Genomic DNA, 18,754 nt, shown 5'->3' on the forward strand with positions numbered 1-18,754 from the left:
TTTGGTGGCAGGTGCATATACTTCTATTGTAAGAATAAAAATCTAAAATGCTATATAAAAAGAATGGCGTGACAAGAAACTTATAGCATGATATTTGCCAACTCACTAACAAACATAATCTTATTTTCTATTTCGTAATACTCTTGCTCTTTGAGAGCAAACAAATTGACTTATAAAGGTATTAGAATTATGATAGATTAAGGGGCATGAATAGTAAGTCATTACTAAAGCCCTTGCATGCCACTTTCTTAAACCTAAACTTCTTAAATATTATTTTTTTATTCTTAAACCTTTCACTCAAACACTTATATTTGATTTAAGATGTGGAATTCAGTATAATTTATCTTATAACAAAAAAGTTTATAAACTATAATTATTTTTCTTTTTTAATTTTGAGTTCAACCTATAAGATGAATTTTTAATACGAGTAATTGATTGAGCTGTTTAAGTGGACTAAAGTTTCCAATTATCGTCGAATTAATACAGAGGAACAAGATGCCTTATGGACATTAAACTGGTTGGATTCCACGTGTAATGCTAACCGCAGCAAAAAGTTTAACATTAGAATGCAGTTTTTAGGGAAAAAATTTGCTCCTATTACAGTATTTCTTGTGGTAATTTCTGAAGACTATAGGCGATCGAATAGTTGAGGATTTTCATAATCCTTTGAATCGTTAATTTTCATGGCTCAAACGGAAATGTAAGTGATTCATCTTCTTTTACGATTTCCAGATTCACGACATTCTTGATTGGTATCTAATCTTATTTGATTTTCGTTTCTGCAATCTTTCTATTGAATTGGTTATCCTGCTCGCTGAATCTTTTGCTTTTCTCATTAACTTAACATATTGCCGATATTGATACTCTTACTTTTCCTTTCTGCGAATTTGTGTTATTGTGTAGACGGTTAAAGTTAATTTAGTCTCCACGTTCTGCTCCTGATGTAAATTAGTTGGAGTTTTCATCTGCTGCAATAATCTAATTTCAAACTCGATACCATATGATTATGGAGCTTGCGTACTTATCATTTTTTATGGTGGATGTACTACAAAGTACAACAGAACAAATAAATATAGTCCCTATATATTTGGTGGATGCACTACAAAGTACGAGAGGAAACAAATAAATATAGTCCCTAGATATCTGATGCTTTTTCTTAAGTATAAAGAGTGAAAAAGAACTGGGAATTAATCATCGAGAAGGTGGAGGCGTGAATTGATGGCTTTTTCTTGAAATGGATGCTGGATCTGGTGCTGGTTCTGGGAGGGGTGGGGGTGGGTCTGGTAGTCCATGCGACTTCCCATGCAATCTGGTGCCTTGGCCATTTCAGACCATCCTCTACATGGGTACTTCGTTATCTCCAGCAAGGAGTCTCTTACATCATCCGCTTGGACCATTTCACTGTCCTTTTTCTGCCAACCAAATATTACTTGAGAAAGTCATTATTGAATCATTGTATCACATCTGATAAGAGATTCGGTGAACTTGAGAAGAACAAGTTCTGTGATCAATTTGATTAGTTTGAATGACTCACTCTATTGTTTTATTTCTTGGATTTGAAGAAAGTTAGCAAATGTTTGACAGAAAAAGTTTGCTTACCCCAACTTTAAAAACATTGGATACGAGGCCTCTGTAGCTGGTCACATTTGCATTTGTTACTTCCAAGCCTAGAGCATTCAAGGCCTCCATTAACCTCATAAACCCACCTCGCTTGTTCTCACAGAAAACCTTTACAAAGAACTCGTTCCCGTCAATCTGAGCCACTTCCACTTGCGGCTGCAATCATTTGATTTAACTTTTGTTTCAGAATCTGAAGGTGCATTATAAAAGCAAACATACATGTATATGCACACAGTTTCTTTTTCCTACGATTTATATATACCTCCATTTGTTGTGTCCTGTCATTGTTAGTACCTTCAGTGTCCTGATGATTTTGCTTCAAGAGGCTTCCACTTCCTAGTACTCCCATATGGTAACTGTTTTGAGCTTTATCATTTTGGCTCAGCAACTCAGGCAGGTGGACACTATTTTGGTTTCCATTGTTGCCTGTAATTGCAGTCTTACCATTTTCGTCATCTGAATGTTCTTCCAGTTCATCTTGGAGTTCCTTTACTTGCTTTTGCAAGTCCTTCACAAAATCGATTGCATCACCAAGTATTGAAGCTTTGTCCATCTGAGAAATCCACAGAAGCTATTCATTAGAAGATAATGTAAACATGAGTTAAGTAAATCAAGGTACAGTTAATTTTGGGTTATATTTAGTTCTTATGGATTATATAAGAGGAGAAAAGGCTCATCGATTTAAGCGCAAGGAAGCTGTTTTTATTTTCCTTGATAATTTCCAGTGGTTTAGTGCTGATCACCTTAGAAATTTTGGGAACCAATGCTCGTAGGTTATACAGTCTCTCATTAAGTTTCTTTCTTCTCTTCCTCTCAGCAACGAGGTTCTTTGATTGAGGACCCTGTCCGGTCCTGCGACGGTACTTCGCAAGTGCATCATCTTCATCATCAATCTGATCGCTGCAATCAGAGATTGAATCGGACCTTCCATTTTCATGTTTGACCAAGTCCTTTTCTTCCCCTTGCTTTTCTTTACATTCAGTGTTCTCCTTGGATTGCATATGATTGTTTGATGTGTTGTTCATTAATGACCTCTGCATCATATCCACCTCTTGGAACTCATTTTCAGCTGAAAACTTGTAAGGGTTTCCCTGCTTATCAGTAAGGAATGAATCCTGTGAACATTCATGGAAGATTTCATTCTTGTTTCTGTTTTCTGAGCTGTAATTGAACTGTTGCAAGAAGTTCATAGGAGAACTGCAGAGGCGGATTCTATCTAATGAGATGTCATAGCCAACATTTGCATTTTCTAATGTTGGTTCGGCTGAACCTGGTGCCTCAAATTGATTATCAGGATCTTTTAGAACAACATTCTGATCTGCTAGAAATGGCTTTGATTGGATTTCATTTGTCGCGTTTACATTAACAGAGAAACTCGTATCCATGTTGCTTGAATTCATAATGGCTTCTTGCTCAATCGAAATGCTGCATTGAGTTGTAACAAAATCTATGACATGCTGATCTTCAGTTGCCTGTAAGAACAGACAGAAGCTATCTTAAAATAAAATAGAAAGACCGTTCTGCTATCCTTCAACCCAAATAAAGAAACATATGTTACTGCAGTTTAGTTATTTCTGAATTCAACCCCTTTTAAAAGAATGAGATTACTAGAAGTGTCTATACATGTCTAGCAACGAATAGCTCGACTAGTCCAAATGGAAATGGAATTAATACCCTGGTCCCCACTGTTTCCTGTAAAGAAAATGAAGAAAGTGTTAGCTGTTTGTTGCAATATGCTGTAGTATGGGGTTGTCTCCCCTGCGAATGCTACTCACTTCCAGCGCTTTTGAATCCGTGCCATTGGAGAAGAGTAGCCACTTGGGTTCGTTTGATAACAATGCCTGTATATAAATCCTGTTCAAGAGAGAACAATTGAGAGAGAGAGAGAGAGAGAGAGAGAGAGAGAGAGAGAGAGAGAGAGGAGAAGGGGGATATGTGGAGATGATAAATATGAATGGAATACCCAGAATTTAGAGGCACTGAATATGGCAGCTGAGCAAGAAGATCGCAAGAATTGGCTCTTGGGTGTGGACATACGGTGTCCCTACATGGAATAACTTGAGAAACAGGAAATACAAGTTCTTCTCCACCATTTTGATTGTTCTCAGTTCCAGCACAACAGCAGTCCATCCATTCAATGCACCTGAAACAGAACAAAAGGCTTTAGAGTGAGAGAGAGAGAGAGAGAAATGGGTTGGACCCTGAAACAGAATTAAGAACTTGGGAGTAGTGACAAACAGAGAAACATGGTAGGTTGGGGGAGAGAAAGTGTGTATCTGTACCTCTGATCTTGGCTCAATTTCCAGAGAACACAATAATCCCAGCCTTTACAACCCACGAGGGGTCTCAACCTCTCCATAAGGTTTTGAATAATGACAAAGATGATTAATGCCACCTGCATTGATTGATTGAAGCCAGAGGATAATTGGAAGTAGTATTGGAACATGACAAAAATATCTCAACAATAGATAGATTTTGTCAGAGAATCATACCCAAAAAGATTATGTACAAGAAAGTATAAATTTTTTATCTAGTGTACAGTATTGAATGAAACAGTTTCCTCAAGTACATTCACAGGCACACAGAGATTGCTAAGGACCTGGAAGACGACAGTAAGAATCCCCTCTGAATTGCCCCCAGAACCTTTAAGGATGATGGAAGGAAAAAAACAAAGAAACCGAAGGCAGAGAAAACAAAGATAAAGATTTCATAAACACTTCAATTGATAGCAATTGTTAACTGCTGGACCATGGCAATGGCATCATACCCCAAAGCTTATCAGACAAAAACCCACCTCAGTTTGAATATTGATAAGCCATCACACATCAGACTAAGAACCCACCAAATTTCCACCCTTTTATTGGCATTTTTTGAGAAACAGGGAGAGAATACAAACAATCAGCTGAAGTAGTACTTTTTGTTCTACAATTGTTTTCTTTTTATATAATTGGTTGTTAGTTGAAATTTCGGTAGGTGAACTGCAGTCCATGCATGAGAGAGAGAGAGGGAGAGGATTTCTCTCTCCTTTCAGTTTCTTAAAAGTAAGTAAGATGGATTAAGGGAAGAGGGAGAAAAGAAAAATTATATATGAGTTGGTAATGATGGGAGGAACAGATTGCATGAGCTAAGATACCCTAACTGCCTTGCTAAGCTTTTTTTTATGCATTCTTTTTAGTTTTTGCATCTTCTTTCATGACTCTCAACTACTCTCTATTAGCTTGACAGAACTGAATGCTAACATGTCATCATCGTTAATGATATGCAAACAATTTTTAGTACTCTCAAACATGCTTACATCTACATGCTTTATATATCAAAGTATGCACACACATTCACACGTATATATGTATTTCTTTTGAACTGTGAGCTTTTATCTGAGGTCATGGACTTTGATTGAGAATTTTTTATGTGATTTTTTAGTGTGTGAAATTTTATATTTAATCCCAACTTTGTTGTTGGAGGAGGCATAAATTCATATTAATATGATTTTAAATGCATTGGAAGTACAAACAGGAACAGATACAATCAAAGTAGCCCATAAGGCCATGGCCCATGTGCCCCTTGAGCCTTTCAGCCTTATGGGGCCTGATTGTTTGAGCTCAGACTTGCAAATCTTCTTTTTAGATAGTTTTATTGTTTTCATTGAGTTTAAACTTTGTTCGGATCGCTTTTGCTCCTTAAATAAGAGGGAAAAAGGAATGTTGATCCTATCCTACCCATGTAAATAATGGGATTTTGTCTTGAATTAAGCTAATTTAATCTAGGGGGGAAAAATATAACTTTTACCCTGAACTTGATGAGGTGGATTAACTTTTAGGTTAAATTATAAGTTTAATTCATGAACTTTTAAGTTTGTGTCAAATACTTCGTTTAGATTTTAAAAGGTATCTAATAGGTTTCTAAACTTTCAATTTTGTATCTACTAAGTCCCTAAACTTTAAGTGTCTAGTAGGTCTCCTAACTAAAATTGAAAGTTTAAGATCTTATTAGCATAAATTCAATGTCATTTCTCATAAATTCATCCATTAATTTAAAAAAGTTAGGAATATTTTAGAACCTATTATACACAAAATTGAAAGTTTAGATACTTATTAGAAATTTTGAACGTTTAAGGACCAATTAGAAACAAAATTAGACACTCTTTGGAGTTTAGAAGTCTATTAACCACAAACCTAAAAAGTTTAGGGGCTAAACTTGTAATTTAACATAATTTTTATTTTGGATAGGATTATTGAAGTTTTACTTTAAAATTTCCGTTTAATCAAATTTCACCTAGATAAATGTTGCAATGAAACATTACCTTGTGATTTGTTTTCGTTTGAATGGTCGTTGAAAAAAAATATTCTTAAACATGTGTCGAATACAGAATTGATAGGATTTCAAAGAACAAACTGACACTAAGGTTTGAATTATCGGTTTTGTGAATTGATCAAACTTAATTTTATGGTAAGTTTGATTTCGTTAGAATAAGCGAGTTATTGGAACCTTTTGCCTTACTTTTAAGCTTGATTTTGTTAAAATTAGTGATTTATTGGAGCCTTTTGCCTTACTTTTTTGTTAAAATGAGTAGCTGAATTAGTGAAGTTAAACAAAGAAAAAAATTGCAAAGTTCAATTTGATGAAATATTTAAAATTTAGAATGAAAATCGATAGAATTCGTCAAGTTTATGAGTAAAAAATTGATTTTTCTTTTCTCAATAATTAACATAAGAAATCAAATTTCCACCCGTGAAAGAAACATTCTATTGATGTATTCGAGTTTAGTTTAACTTTTCTCTAATTTAAAGATCATTAAATTAGAGTACTTTAATTTATATCGATATTTATTGCGCTGTACCTTTTTTTTCTTTTAAATATTTTTAGAATATCGCGCTGGAGTTATCTCGATTGTAAATTTCATCCATAATCAAATTGATTAATAATTTTTATAAAGTTTCATTCTATTTATTAATTTAGTTACTTACTACTACTATTTTGATCTTTCTTCCAAAAAAAAGTTACTTTTTTTATACTAGTGTATTACCACTAATATTTTTTATTTAATTTTTCACTAACATAAATGAAAAAATATAAGTGTTTATTGAAAAAAATATATCAAAAGTAAAAAAAAATTAAAAATTGATAGAATTAATATAACTTCAGTCTAATGTTGAAAGAAAAATGTAATGCACCCTTGGGTGTTGGCGTAGTGGCAAGAGGCTTGGATGTTGACACCCAAGATCAAAGTTTGAGCCTTCCTGTGTCCAAAATAAAAAGATAACAAAAAAAAATCTACTTTTGTATTTTCGAAAAAATTATAAACCTTTTGAAATTTAAACTCAATTAAAGTTTATAGTTAATTATGACTAAAGATAAAATATTTCAAGAAAGTGAAATGACAAAATTTTTCAGATTCAACATTTTTAAAATTCCATACATTTATTAGGTACATTTAAATTTTAATTTATTCAAAGTTAATTTTCTTACCATTATATTTTTCTTAATAAAAATATGATTGGTTTTTCTTAGCATCGTGAACTTATCAATTTAAAAAAAAAAAACTCATAACTTTACATTTAAAAGTTAATTTTACTTGTTTTATTTGTGTATTTAATTAATAAATAGAATAATTACTATAATAAAATTTTATTATAATATAATACTTCTATAATATCTATTTTTAGTCCACTTTTAGTTGTTATTTTAATTTTAATGAGTTATAATAAATTTTAATTAACGGGAAATATACTTTAGAGTTCTAATTTAACAGATTTCTAAATTAATGCACATAATATTTATAAAAAAAATATTTCTATGCATTATAAAATATCATTTTTTAGCTACTTTTAATTTAAAAGTTACGTTACTAAAAATATGTTTTCTTTTAAGAAAATTCACAAAATAAAAATAATAGCATTATTGCTTAATGTTAGTAGGAGAGAAAATTGATGAATAATTATACTACATAGATCAATTTTAAAACTTAGTAATAATTAAATTTCAAAATTTTTGAATAAAAAATAGTAACAATACTAATGTTAAAATAATTTATAGCATTTAATCTGAGGATTCAATACTTGAATATCTCAAAGATTGTCCACTACTCATAAATAACATTATCTTAAACTCTTATAAATCGAGCTAAATTATTGTAGGAGAAAGTAGAGACGAACTCATATATATATATACACATATGTAGATGTAGAAGATGGATATAAGTTGAAAAACTGTTGAGGTTCCAATACTTTTTGAATTTCATTAATTCCAATTGAAGTAAAATCATAAATGGTTAGAAATACATAAACATAACTTTTCATATTCATAACTTTCACTTTTTTATTAATCAAAGTTATTAAAATAAAAAAATGGCATGCTTGATAATTTAAAATTTGATAAATAGGTATAATGACCCGAAAATATTCTTCAAGATCATTCCTTTCTAATATTGTATAGATATAGATGTATCAATTTGTCTCCAACATTAATGAAAATAATATGCAAGGCATGCGGAAATAAATATCAATTTTTTTTTAAAGTAACATGGTTGCATATCATCTATTTAAGAATGATATGTGTCACATCTGTAGGTCGTCTCTTTAAGAGTTGACCTATTACTTTGACTAAGTCATCTTTTGACAACCTAATGTCGGAAGAATTTATGAAATTTTTTTGTTTTTTTAATTAATTTGAAGTTGAGAAATTTTTAAAATAAGTTTAAAAATAGAAACATTTAAAATTAAAATCTATTGAATTTGTGTATCAAACTTTGTGAAACTATACAAAGTACTAATTATGATTACATTTATGCATAACATATAATATTTTCAAAACAAGATCATGATTGAAGATGCTCAAACTTATATCTTCCTATGGGTAAATCTTACGAACAAATAAACACATATTTAAACTTTAGTTAAATTATATATATTCCATCGAATACGGCTTAGTCCTTAAACTTCAAAAAAGTTTCAATTATATCTTTTTTTTCCGGAAATACGTTTTAATTATATCTTTAAATTTTAAACTTTAAATTATATTTATATTTAGTTTTTTTCACAAACACCATTGATAAAATGCAATCGTACCTAACATGTCTATTAATTTGTCAAATTGTCAATAGATAGTAGTAAAACTCTTACGTCAAGTTCACGATGATTTTTTTTTTCACCAACAATAGATCGGACGACGGATAAGGACATGATGAACCTTTTAACTTCACAGAATATTGCTTTATGCATTAGCTAATTGAACTACCAGTTTGAGATGAACTTAACTCACAAATTAAGAATGTTATATTGAGCACGACCCAAAACTATGTGTGCGGTGCGTCTCTATGAAGTATTTATCTCTCTAACTTTTTTTAGTATGTTTCTAAGCAATGACTAAAACCCAACATATTTAATGCCTTTTGAAGAATTATAAGCTATGATGGTGATTAAACGATGGTGATTAAACGAGTCACGCAAAAATTAAAATAAATACACATTTAAAAGGTCTAAAATGTGTAAATTACAGATAGAGATCCGACTTTGTTTCTCAAATTTATATCCACAAACTCCTACCAAACCTTTCCCCATCACACATTTGATAGTAGAACCCAAAAAAAAAAAAAAAAAAAAATCCAAATTTTCCAAGCTCACGTATTATTTTTATATTGGTTCAACTTATTTATTCTATTTTTGTCCTTGAATTTTCGAGAGGTATATTTTAGCTATATCTGAGCATGATGAAAGCATAGGTCACTCTTTGTGATAATTGGAAGTTTTAAAAATTTTTATTTATCATTATATAAAATACATAAATAGATATGTATTTTCAAAGATAGTTGAAAGTTTAACTGACTGTCAAAAACATTTAGTAAAATCAGCAAAATAGTAACCACATTTAGTTTTTTCAAATATAATATATATATTTTTTAAAATAGAGGTCAAATTTTAAAATTACAACTATACCCAAATGATATACACCTGTGATATATATATATATATATATATATATATATATATATATATATATATATATATATATATCTTACTACTGATATATGTATGTGATATACATATGATATACTACTGATATGAGTGTCTGATATATTTGCAATATGTATGTGATATACATATGTATACTACTGGTATGAGTGTCTGTGCAATATGTATGTATGTGATATACTTATAATATATTACTGATATGAGTGTCTGATACACTATTGATATGAGTATCTGATATACTATTGATCCGAAAAATTTTGCTATATTTGAAAATTTTAAAAATATGTGACATATTTTGAAATACATAAAATATATTTGCTACCAACCGTAATTTCTCTAAAAAAAAAAATAGCATCATATTAAACTTAAACTCAAATGTAATATAAAATATATTAAAAACAAGTCGTATTTGTGTCATATTTGAACAATAATAATAATAAAATGTTGTCACTTTTTTTTTAAAATATATATTAAATTTATGCTATGCCGTGGAGTAAAATTTCTAAAAAAAAAAATAGAGGAAGAAAAAGATTAGTTTACCTTTTTTTTTGACAAAAAAAAAAGATTAGTTTACTTGATAGAAGGTATAATCTATAAACGAAATAATTAAATACATACTTGGTTATTGAGGAGTTTTACAATGGCATAAAATTAATATGTGATACAACTTTTCATTTTTGTAAAATTTTAAAATTTTGTTATATTTAAAAATACATATTTATTTTATGCTATTTATGTAATTATCTTTTTTTTACTATTTCTCATATTTGTTAACTACTTTATAGATCAAAGAAAAAATAATTCGTAATTCATAATTTAAACTTATAGCCAGAGGCAAGAGTCTAAACTATTTAATCTGAATTTTTTTTTAAAGCAAGTTCTTATGCATACTTTTTAGTGTGTGTATATATAAACCGAACAAAATTTTAATTTTTTCTCCAAAAAAAAAAAAAAGTTCCCCCATAATAGATCAAAATTTTTTTGCTTTTTTCTTTTGTTGAGGGTAAAAAAAAAAGTTTTTAGGAAATATAATAGATCAATTTTGCACCATAAAAAGAAAGCTGCTTAATAGAGGTAGGTTAAATAACTTTTCTCTAATCTTAAAATCATTAAATTATGGTACTTTAATTTTTAGTCGATATTAATTAGCTTATCTAAGCTCATTAATTGTATCGTAAAGTTATATCAATAATGAAGTTGATTAAGAATAATTAACGTAAAAGTTATAGTTATATTAATAATTCAGTTCTCAGTCTATGGTATTTTTTATTTTCTTTTTCTACTATATTCAATCCTTATTTCTTATTTATTCGTTATACTGTTATATTGTATCGAGTTATTTTAACCTTAATGGAAAATGGGTGTTTTAACTAATTTATACTCAGGTTCTTTTTAGTATTATGTAAGTAAGTACCATTAATTCGTAATATTATCGCGTAATTTTTCTTAGTAACCATTTAATACATTTTGAATAATTAGTTTAAACTAGCATTGAGTTTAATGAGTAGCTAAGGTAACATCAATAAATTAGTCTAAAACGTGTGAATTATGGGATAGAGATCTGACTTTTGCTTCTCTAATTTATTAATATCCACAAACATTTACCAAACCTTAATTTCCCCATCAAACATTTGATTTGATAGTCGAAAAAACAATTCCACTCTAAATTTCCCAAAATCATACGTTTCTTTGATTTTAAAAAGGTTTACTTTTGTTTCCAAAACTTTCAAATTAATTATATTTTAGCTTTGAATTTTCGTGATGTATAATGAGTTGTATCATGAGCTTTAATTACTTGAATTTTGTGTGTAAAATTAGTTTAAATTAAATTGGTATATTAAATAAGTTTTAATTAATTTACATCTTTAAATTTTATACTATGTCTATTTTTAGTTCAAATTGTTGTTTAACTCTATTAATGTAATGAAAATTTGACGTGCCTATTAATTTATCAAATTATTCATTGCATCAAGTCAACCGGTTAGGTACATAATCGAAATTTATATAATTGGACGGTGTTTATGTAATTTTGTGACAATATTTATGTAACTGTGGGAAGATATCTTTAAGTATTTGTATTTACAAAATTAGGTATTTAATTGGCTTCCTTTTTCAAGTAAAAGTTACCAGCTACCACCCGTGAATACTAACTGACAATCTATTTTTCCTTCGCTATTTTTTTATTGTGAAAGGTAAATAATCGAATTTAATTCAACTTTAACTTTTTTAATTTATTTATTTCTACCAAACATGGTTGATGGTAATTTAAAAAAAAAAAAAAAAAAAAAAAATCTCCATTTTTTTGGTACACTTTATAGACAGCACATGCACTTTCATTTTGAGTATTAAATTTGTTGGACCATCCACATGGCCAACCCAATTTAACTACAAAACTTCAAGGCTATTTTTATGTATTTTTTTTTTATTTTTAAAAAAATTCATTTATTTCTATGCCTATACACGAGCTCCAACAAGAACACAAAATCAGATGACGTGGCACTGTCATGGTCTGTCCATTTTCTGGAAATCTTATGTTGTTATTATCAATATTATTTTAATTTGGTTTTTCAGTGAGATATTATTTTAATTTGATTGCCTTATGTTATTAGAATAGGTTAAGTTTAATTGAACAAAGTTGACGTAAACTATTATTTTTAAAATTTTTCTTATTGAAAATATGACAACTTTAACGACTTCTTTGGCATTCATATGGACGGAGAGGGGCCCACTGACGTGTGACGTGACGTGTACCAACTAAAATTTAATATTAAACTTTTTTTTGTTTAATTTTTTTCTTATTATTATTCTTTTTTCGTTATTCCCCTACCTACGAAGCTATACTTTGTTAGTAGTTTTAAAAAAAGAAAATAATCAATTCTTTATCCTAAATTTAATCGGTCAATCAATTATTATTACAAAATTTCAATTTCATCAGATTAATTATCAAACGTGAATAATTATTATAATTTTTCATCAAAAATCGATGTACAATATTGACACTAGAAAAAATATATAAAATCCTATCAAGATTTTATATATATTTTTAAGATTAAATCTCATCAAGTTCGACTTAAGCTTAGCTTCTATCTCTTTATCATATAAATGCATTAGCAATTTTTGATTTTCAAATGAAAGTCTAACAAATTGTAAAAATTTATTTCATCGGTAAGAATGGAAATAAAGATTTTGTTTCATCACTATTCAATCAATAGATGTTGAGATCATATCATTCTATTTTTATTTAATAGAAAAAATAAAATAAAAACAAGAAACAAGAAATTTTACGCGTAAATATCATCCTACAAATAAGAAACATTTTAAAATCTATAATATGAACGACATTGATGTCTAACCACTCAAATTCGAGCTTCCATAATGTTTAATGTTTAGTGGGAAGGTTTGTTCTTAGCCACAAGAGCAAACGATAGCAGGTGGACGATACATCAAATCAAAATCAAACTCCAATAAATAAAAAATCACAATCAAAATCAAACTCCGTAGAAACATCCTTCCAAAACTGCCAATTAGTCCACAGTTGAGACCCCAATTCGCACATAAAACGGATTTTCGGACATCGATTCTCACTTCTCAGAGGAATTATATAATTTTTTCTTTCTACTTTATTATTTTTTATGTGAAGTGTCCACGTTTGCTGGAATTTTGGGGCTGAAAATGCCAAAAAATTGTGCAACTTTTTGAAATTTTATTTCGTGCTTCACCTAATGAGTCAATGTTTCAACGTCGACCCAAGACACCCATTAATGGCAGCGTTAGAATATAGTGACCTCTCTGAACTTTACCTTTCTATATGAATATTCGCCTCCAGAGAAAGAGAGAGAGAAATCAAATTGAAACCATCAAAACCAGGCTCGATTTCAAGGTTTGTCCATTGATTTTGATTCTTAAATCTTTTTCCTGTGAAGATTTCGCTTTCGCTTTCGATTTCGGCTTCTGGATTACTGGGGTTTCTCATGTGGGGTTTGATTTTACTGGGTTCAAGTTTGTCTCCTCTGAATCGATTCTTTTTTGGGTAACTTTCTTTTTTATGATCGCTTTTGCTAATTTAAGCTGGATTCTGTTTTTTGCGTTGTTCTGAACTTCTGTATCTTCTGTTTAAAAGAAGTTTGGGTAGTAATTGTTAATATTGAGTTTGTTGTGCACTAATTGTTCAATTTGTCAAGTTTGTTCATGAATAATGAAGGCATTGAAATTCTCTTGTGAAGTTCCTTTGGCTTATTCTTTTGATATTCCATTTCTCTCTCTTTATCTCTCTCATGCATGGAAATATTCAGTTTGAACTGAGAAAACCTTGAGAAAAAGCTCTGATTATGACAAGAAAATGGTGAATCTCTTGCTGTGGAAAATTACAGGTAGGGAGATTTCAGCAAAGAGATGGCTGAACGGAGGAAAGTACGGCCGGATTGTATTTATGGTTCTAATCCCTTTCATGAATGCTCTGAATATTGCATAAGAAAAACTGCTGAAAGCAAGGCAGAAAAGGATAGAAAGTCTAGAGGTAATAATTCTTAAATTTTGCCTGAATTTTGATTCTTGTGACTTTGCTAGATCGTTGACTACTACATAACCATTTTAGACTTATCTGTAATTTTTTATATTCTTCAAGCAACCCGTGTCGAACACGAAGTTTTTTTACAAAAAAAACAAATGATTACTTCACTCGTTACATGAAACTTTGTGATAATCTTTCTACTTCCATTCTTCTCTTTGCTTCCACCATGAGAACTCCTGAAGTGATAAAGAAAGCAAGTGCAGCTTCTAAGTACTTGAGGAAAAAGCTTGCACTAAAGCATCTAATCTCCATCAAGAATATCAAAAGTTATGTTTCAGCTACAGTACTCTAGCTAGGACGCATCTGATAAAAGGGAATGGGATTTGTCCCTTTTTGTTTGCTTATTTCTAGATCGAGAACTATTCTCTCTTTTTGTGTCTTTTCTCTCTCATGTTATAATGTCATTCACAAAGAACAAATGTGGAAGTTCTGAAATCTTAAGCGATTTTTATGCTAGTGAGAAACATGCGAAAAGATGTGGAATATTTAGGAGAATAATTCACTTTTGTTGCAAAGTTTAATAGAAACGCACCAATTAACCTTATATATATCACGAAAGAGCCAACTTGAGCCTACTTCAATTGATTAAGTCATCCCCACCCTTCGTTGTCCTCAAGAAACAAGCATGGTGATTATGGCCTAAAAAGAGGATCATCGTAAGATGGAGATTGGCATGGCGTTAACTTACCTTAAGCTGACTCTTCTCATCTTTATAATATGAAAACTTTGAGGTCAATTCAGGGATTTGGTGCAGGGGATCTTTTGCAAGCTAATCAAGCATGTATCAAGAAGTCTTTTCTTGGATAAGTTCTGACAACATGTTGTTGAACTCTGTTATTTCCAAGTTCTAAAAGATGACCTGTGAGGCTTTGTAGCTACGACATAATCGAAAGAATTTCTCCATGTGAGATGAATAATAAACTGAGGTTCAAGTCTTGCCTGATGACCACTTTTAGAAAGTTTTTGGCTATTGATGGTGTAGTGTGATGAGTGGTTAGTTTCTAATCTCAAAATAATAAGATGACTAGGATAATGGATTATGTATTATTTCTTGTGGATTAAAAGGCTTGCTATCTTTTGTTCTACTGTTGCAGTTTCCTCAAAATCAGCTGAGAATAAAGCAGGACTCACGTCGTCTCCCCTAACCTGAAAAAATAAAATAAGAAAATGATTTCTTAGACTCTAAAAGATTGCTAGTTCTAAGTGATCCTGATTTGTTGGCATGAATTTGGGATGACTTTCCAATGCATGATATATCTGAGAGACTGAGACCTCTAGTTGTCGATCTTTGGCAACGGTATTTGTCACTCAAAGATACTTCATTGCATCATACAAATGTTAGCAAGGTAAAATGTGAGATATATTGTCACTGATAGGGGAAACCACTATCAGCTTTTAGACTATGGTTGGTATGTGAAATTACAAAATTTGCGTACGTATAGAAGCATAGGCTCGGAAACAGCTTATATGAATAAAAATCCTTCATTCTCGTACCAGATATATGATGAAAATTTTGTGTTAAATTCTAGTAGTCAGCTGCTGCTATGATTGGTTTCAAATGTTTTACCTTTTAGTACGGTGCAACTTCTATGAAATATTACTTTTACTCTTCTTAAAATTTCATCTTTTGAAGGTGATTCTAGAGTTTGTATTTTCGAGAATGGTAGACTTAGTGGATATTCGATCGCTATTGAACCTAGATATTCGCTTGATTGATCAGTTTGTTTGACATGGAATGAAACCGCCAAGAGACTTCATTTCTTCTCTGTTAGATATGATTCTTTTGATGATCATCTTCTTGCTTATCTTTTTAAACTTTCCATGGTAGCAGGATCTTTTAGACTTGATATTTCCAAATCTTTTGGAAGGAAGAAGGGGTCTCGACCAAAGCCACCAAAAGAAGTTGATGGTCGACGCTACTCAAGCACGGTTTCTACCGAAGCTGGCTCACTTAACTCACGTGTCTCTCCTAAGAAACCTTTAGAATCAAGAAATGGTGGTCATATCTCCCCTGCCAAAAGATTTTATTCTGATGAAATTCATCCTGAAGATCCTACTCTTAGTGCTGAGCAACACGACTCGTCTCGAATTTCCTCATATGAAAGTCTCATAATGGTGCTCTTTTTTCCCTCCACCCATAATTGATAACAATTTTATGTTGTTACAAAATGTTGAACCTGCAATTGTCTTTTTTGACAGCCTGAATATCCAGAGGATGTTTTAAATAAGAGTGCAATGCGGATTCCCCCACCGACAACTATTAATAAGAACGGGGACGTGAACCATGAAACATTATTAAAGGAGGATCTTACACCTAACGGTGACAACACTAAAGAAGACTATCCAAAGGCATCCAGAGAATCTAGCTTTAGTTTGTCTGGCTTGGAGCAAACTCTAGTAGACAGCGACGAGGGAGAGATTGAGTCTGTAAATTCTGAACTGTGTGTTCCCGTGGGAAAATACAATGTAAAAGCCAGCTTTTCCCCCATCCTGACGTTGGTCTTTGATAAGTATGGAGATATCGCCGCTACCTGTAACTTGGAATCAGTTTCCATGCGCTCTTACTATCTAGAATGTGTGTGCTACGTGATTCAAGAGTTGCAATCCACTGAATTTCATCAGCTGACCAAGTCCAAAGTTAAAGAACTCCAAGCTATTCTCAAGGATGTCGAGTCCTCACAGATGGACGTTGGGTGGCTAAGAAGCCGCCTCAACGAAATTGCCCAAGCTGTTGAGCTGAGGAGTCAGAATCGGACCGTCGAAGCTGCAAAAGCAGACTGTGAGCATGATTTGGAATCAACAAAGAAAGAACTAGAGTCCCAAATGGAGGATTTGGCTAGAAAAGAAAAAGAACTCTCTGATGCAAAGTCACAAGTTGCAGAAACCCGAGCTCGGTTAAGTGAATTGGAGGTGAAATCATCTCAGCTGAAAGACATGATAACATCCCTCAACTCCAAGGTAGAAAATTTGAGATGCAAATCATTTTCTGATGATCTTTTATGATTAGGGAAAGAATTAGTAGTAAATTATATCATCACTCATAGATCATCTCATTCTGCCATTTAGTTATATAGATGTTTGTAATGCTAAATAACTTAAAGCTGTATCATGTTCACTTCGTGTTCAAGTGTAGGGTTTGAGATTTCTCCAACTTCCCATTTTTTTTAAAAGCTTAAGCTTCTGGGTTTTGTTTGTTTACCTCCATTTCTCTCTGTTGAATTGAAAAAATACCAGAAGCTGAGAAATTGCTTAGTAAAGGAAACCCTTTTTTTTCGCTCCCAAGGAGCAGTCCAATTGGCAAGGACTTGAGGTTTCTTGGTCATACTGACTTAAAGGTTTCTTGGTCATACTGGCTTAAAGGTCTCAAGTTCGAACTTTTTGATGAGTTTAATACAAAAAATCGTTGATGTCTCTCGAGTCCGGATCTTGGGACGGGTGAACCCCCGTTATAAATTTTCTTTTGGGGTAAAAAGGGAAACTCGTGAGTGGTGGGGCCATGGGACAACTGTGGTGCAGTGAGTTTGACCCATGAGAACCACTGTGTAGCTCTGCCTCTGTCTGTTCACTTTGAAGTGAAAATGACATCTCACTCCCTGCCTGCCATTAATTTGATGCCTCCACCAGAGACAGAGAATCAAAGATGAACACAGAGGCAATAAATTTGTTCATACTCATGTCTGCACCACTTGAATTATGTTAAGTCTTTAGTCTTGTATTTCAAGTTTTTTCAGTAGAAATTGAATCATTGGTTCTGTAATTTCACAAAAGAAGAAAGGTTTTGAAAGTATGGTTCCATATGATTTCTTGTTACTATTGGAAAAAACAAACTGTCCCTTTACTTTTTTTTTTCTTTGCATTTCATTTGAAGTTGAGAGTCACCTTGCTTTAAACCAATGTATACTTGAGCTTTAACTGTGATTATTATTACCTACTTTAACTCATAATATGTCTCTTGAAATGTGATTGTTTATACTTAGTTATTGGCACTCGACTCGGAGTTTTAGCGAGTTTGATTTGTTAAGTTTGAAGTCTTTTTTTAATACAACATGTGACGGTAGAGGTTTGAACACACGCTATTTGAACGATGCTCAATTTGGTTATTAAATTTGAAGTTGGATAGTCTAAGTTTGTAGTAGCATAGTTTGGCCCCTTAAACTTTTTGTGTCTATTGAGACCTGTGCATCAAAAAGTTTCTAATAGATCTATGGACTTGCATCCTCTCGATCAAATTTGGTCCCAATATTTAAAAAATTTTAAATAGGTTATTGAACTTTTAATTTAGTATTTGATAGCTCTCTATTCTTAACTACAATAATTTAACATTTAGGTATCACAATGAATTTATTTTGAGTTGTTAAAATATTTGATGCTATAAAAATTAAATTATGGGCTATAAGTTCAAAAATTAAGAGAATGTTTGGTGGGTGATTTGAAACATCAACCTTAAAACAAGAGATTCAATAGTAATATATTTATAAATTAATAGTCACCAACTAAATACTTAGTTTAATTTAAAATATTATTAAGAAATTTCTTTAACTTAAATGTTTTAAATTTCGGATAACTATTATTTTACCATATTGTCTAATTTATAATA

At 31.2% G+C, this 18,754-nt stretch overlaps 2 protein-coding genes and 1 long non-coding RNA gene across 5 annotated transcripts; 2 read left to right on the forward strand and 1 right to left on the reverse strand.

Annotated features, from left to right (window-relative positions):
- The first annotated feature begins 514 nt into the window (after positions 1–514).
- On the forward strand, positions 515–2,576 carry LOC148211645 (uncharacterized). Its single transcript, XR_015790070.1, has 3 exons — positions 515–700; positions 2,093–2,235; positions 2,438–2,576. It is a non-coding gene; the product is annotated as an uncharacterized LOC148211645 (long non-coding RNA).
- On the reverse strand, positions 709–4,439 carry AMS (basic helix-loop-helix (bHLH) DNA-binding superfamily protein). Its single transcript, XM_022279925.2, has 8 exons — positions 3,903–4,439; positions 3,584–3,763; positions 3,396–3,474; positions 3,244–3,312; positions 2,364–3,092; positions 1,883–2,173; positions 1,600–1,776; positions 709–1,412 (listed from the first exon to the last, which is right to left on the reverse strand). The coding sequence occupies exons 1-8, from the start codon at positions 4,064–4,066 to the stop codon at positions 1,188–1,190; spliced, it is 1,914 nt and encodes a 637-aa protein (XP_022135617.1). The 5' UTR covers positions 4,067–4,439; the 3' UTR covers positions 709–1,187.
- Positions 4,440–13,162: 8,723 nt separating this feature from the next.
- Positions 13,163–17,355, forward strand: LOC111007821 (uncharacterized). Of its 3 annotated transcripts, none has more exons than XM_022280330.2 (4): positions 13,163–13,467; positions 13,958–14,103; positions 15,986–16,272; positions 16,357–17,355. In XM_022280330.2, exons 2-4 carry the CDS (start codon positions 13,980–13,982, stop codon positions 17,158–17,160), a joined length of 1,215 nt encoding a protein of 404 aa, XP_022136022.1. In that variant the 5' UTR covers positions 13,163–13,467; positions 13,958–13,979; the 3' UTR covers positions 17,161–17,355. The 3 variants fall into 3 exon arrangements, with proteins under 3 accessions (XP_022136022.1, XP_022136024.1, XP_022136023.1); XM_022280332.2 differs by having other exon boundaries at positions 13,168–13,467; positions 15,989–16,272; XM_022280331.1 differs by lacking the exon at positions 13,163–13,467 and adding an exon at positions 13,474–13,617.
- The last annotated feature ends 1,399 nt before the right edge of the window (positions 17,356–18,754 follow it).

This window comes from Momordica charantia, assembly GCF_013281855.1.
Source record: "Momordica charantia cultivar OHB3-1 chromosome 4 unlocalized genomic scaffold, Mcharantia_2.0 BLBB01000004.1, whole genome shotgun sequence".
Lineage (NCBI taxonomy): Eukaryota > Viridiplantae > Streptophyta > Magnoliopsida > Cucurbitales > Cucurbitaceae > Momordica > Momordica charantia.

Coding starts and splice junctions, on each gene's coding strand:
- AMS (XM_022279925.2), bottom strand. CDS start 4,066: ATGTTCCAATACTACTTCCAATTATCCTCTGGCTTCAATCAATCAATG. Junction 1,777..1,882: donor ACAGGACACAACAAATGGAG/GTATATATAAAT, acceptor AAATGATTGCAG/CCGCAAGTGGAAGTGGCTCA. Junction 1,413..1,599: donor CCAATGTTTTTAAAGTTGGG/GTAAGCAAACTT, acceptor TTTGGTTGGCAG/AAAAAGGACAGTGAAATGGT.
- LOC111007821 (XM_022280330.2), top strand. CDS start 13,980: ATGGCTGAACGGAGGAAAGTACGGCCGGATTGTATTTATGGTTCTAAT. Junction 14,104..15,985: donor AAAGGATAGAAAGTCTAGAG/GTAATAATTCTT, acceptor TTTCCATGGTAG/CAGGATCTTTTAGACTTGAT. Junction 16,273..16,356: donor CATATGAAAGTCTCATAATG/GTGCTCTTTTTT, acceptor CTTTTTTGACAG/CCTGAATATCCAGAGGATGT.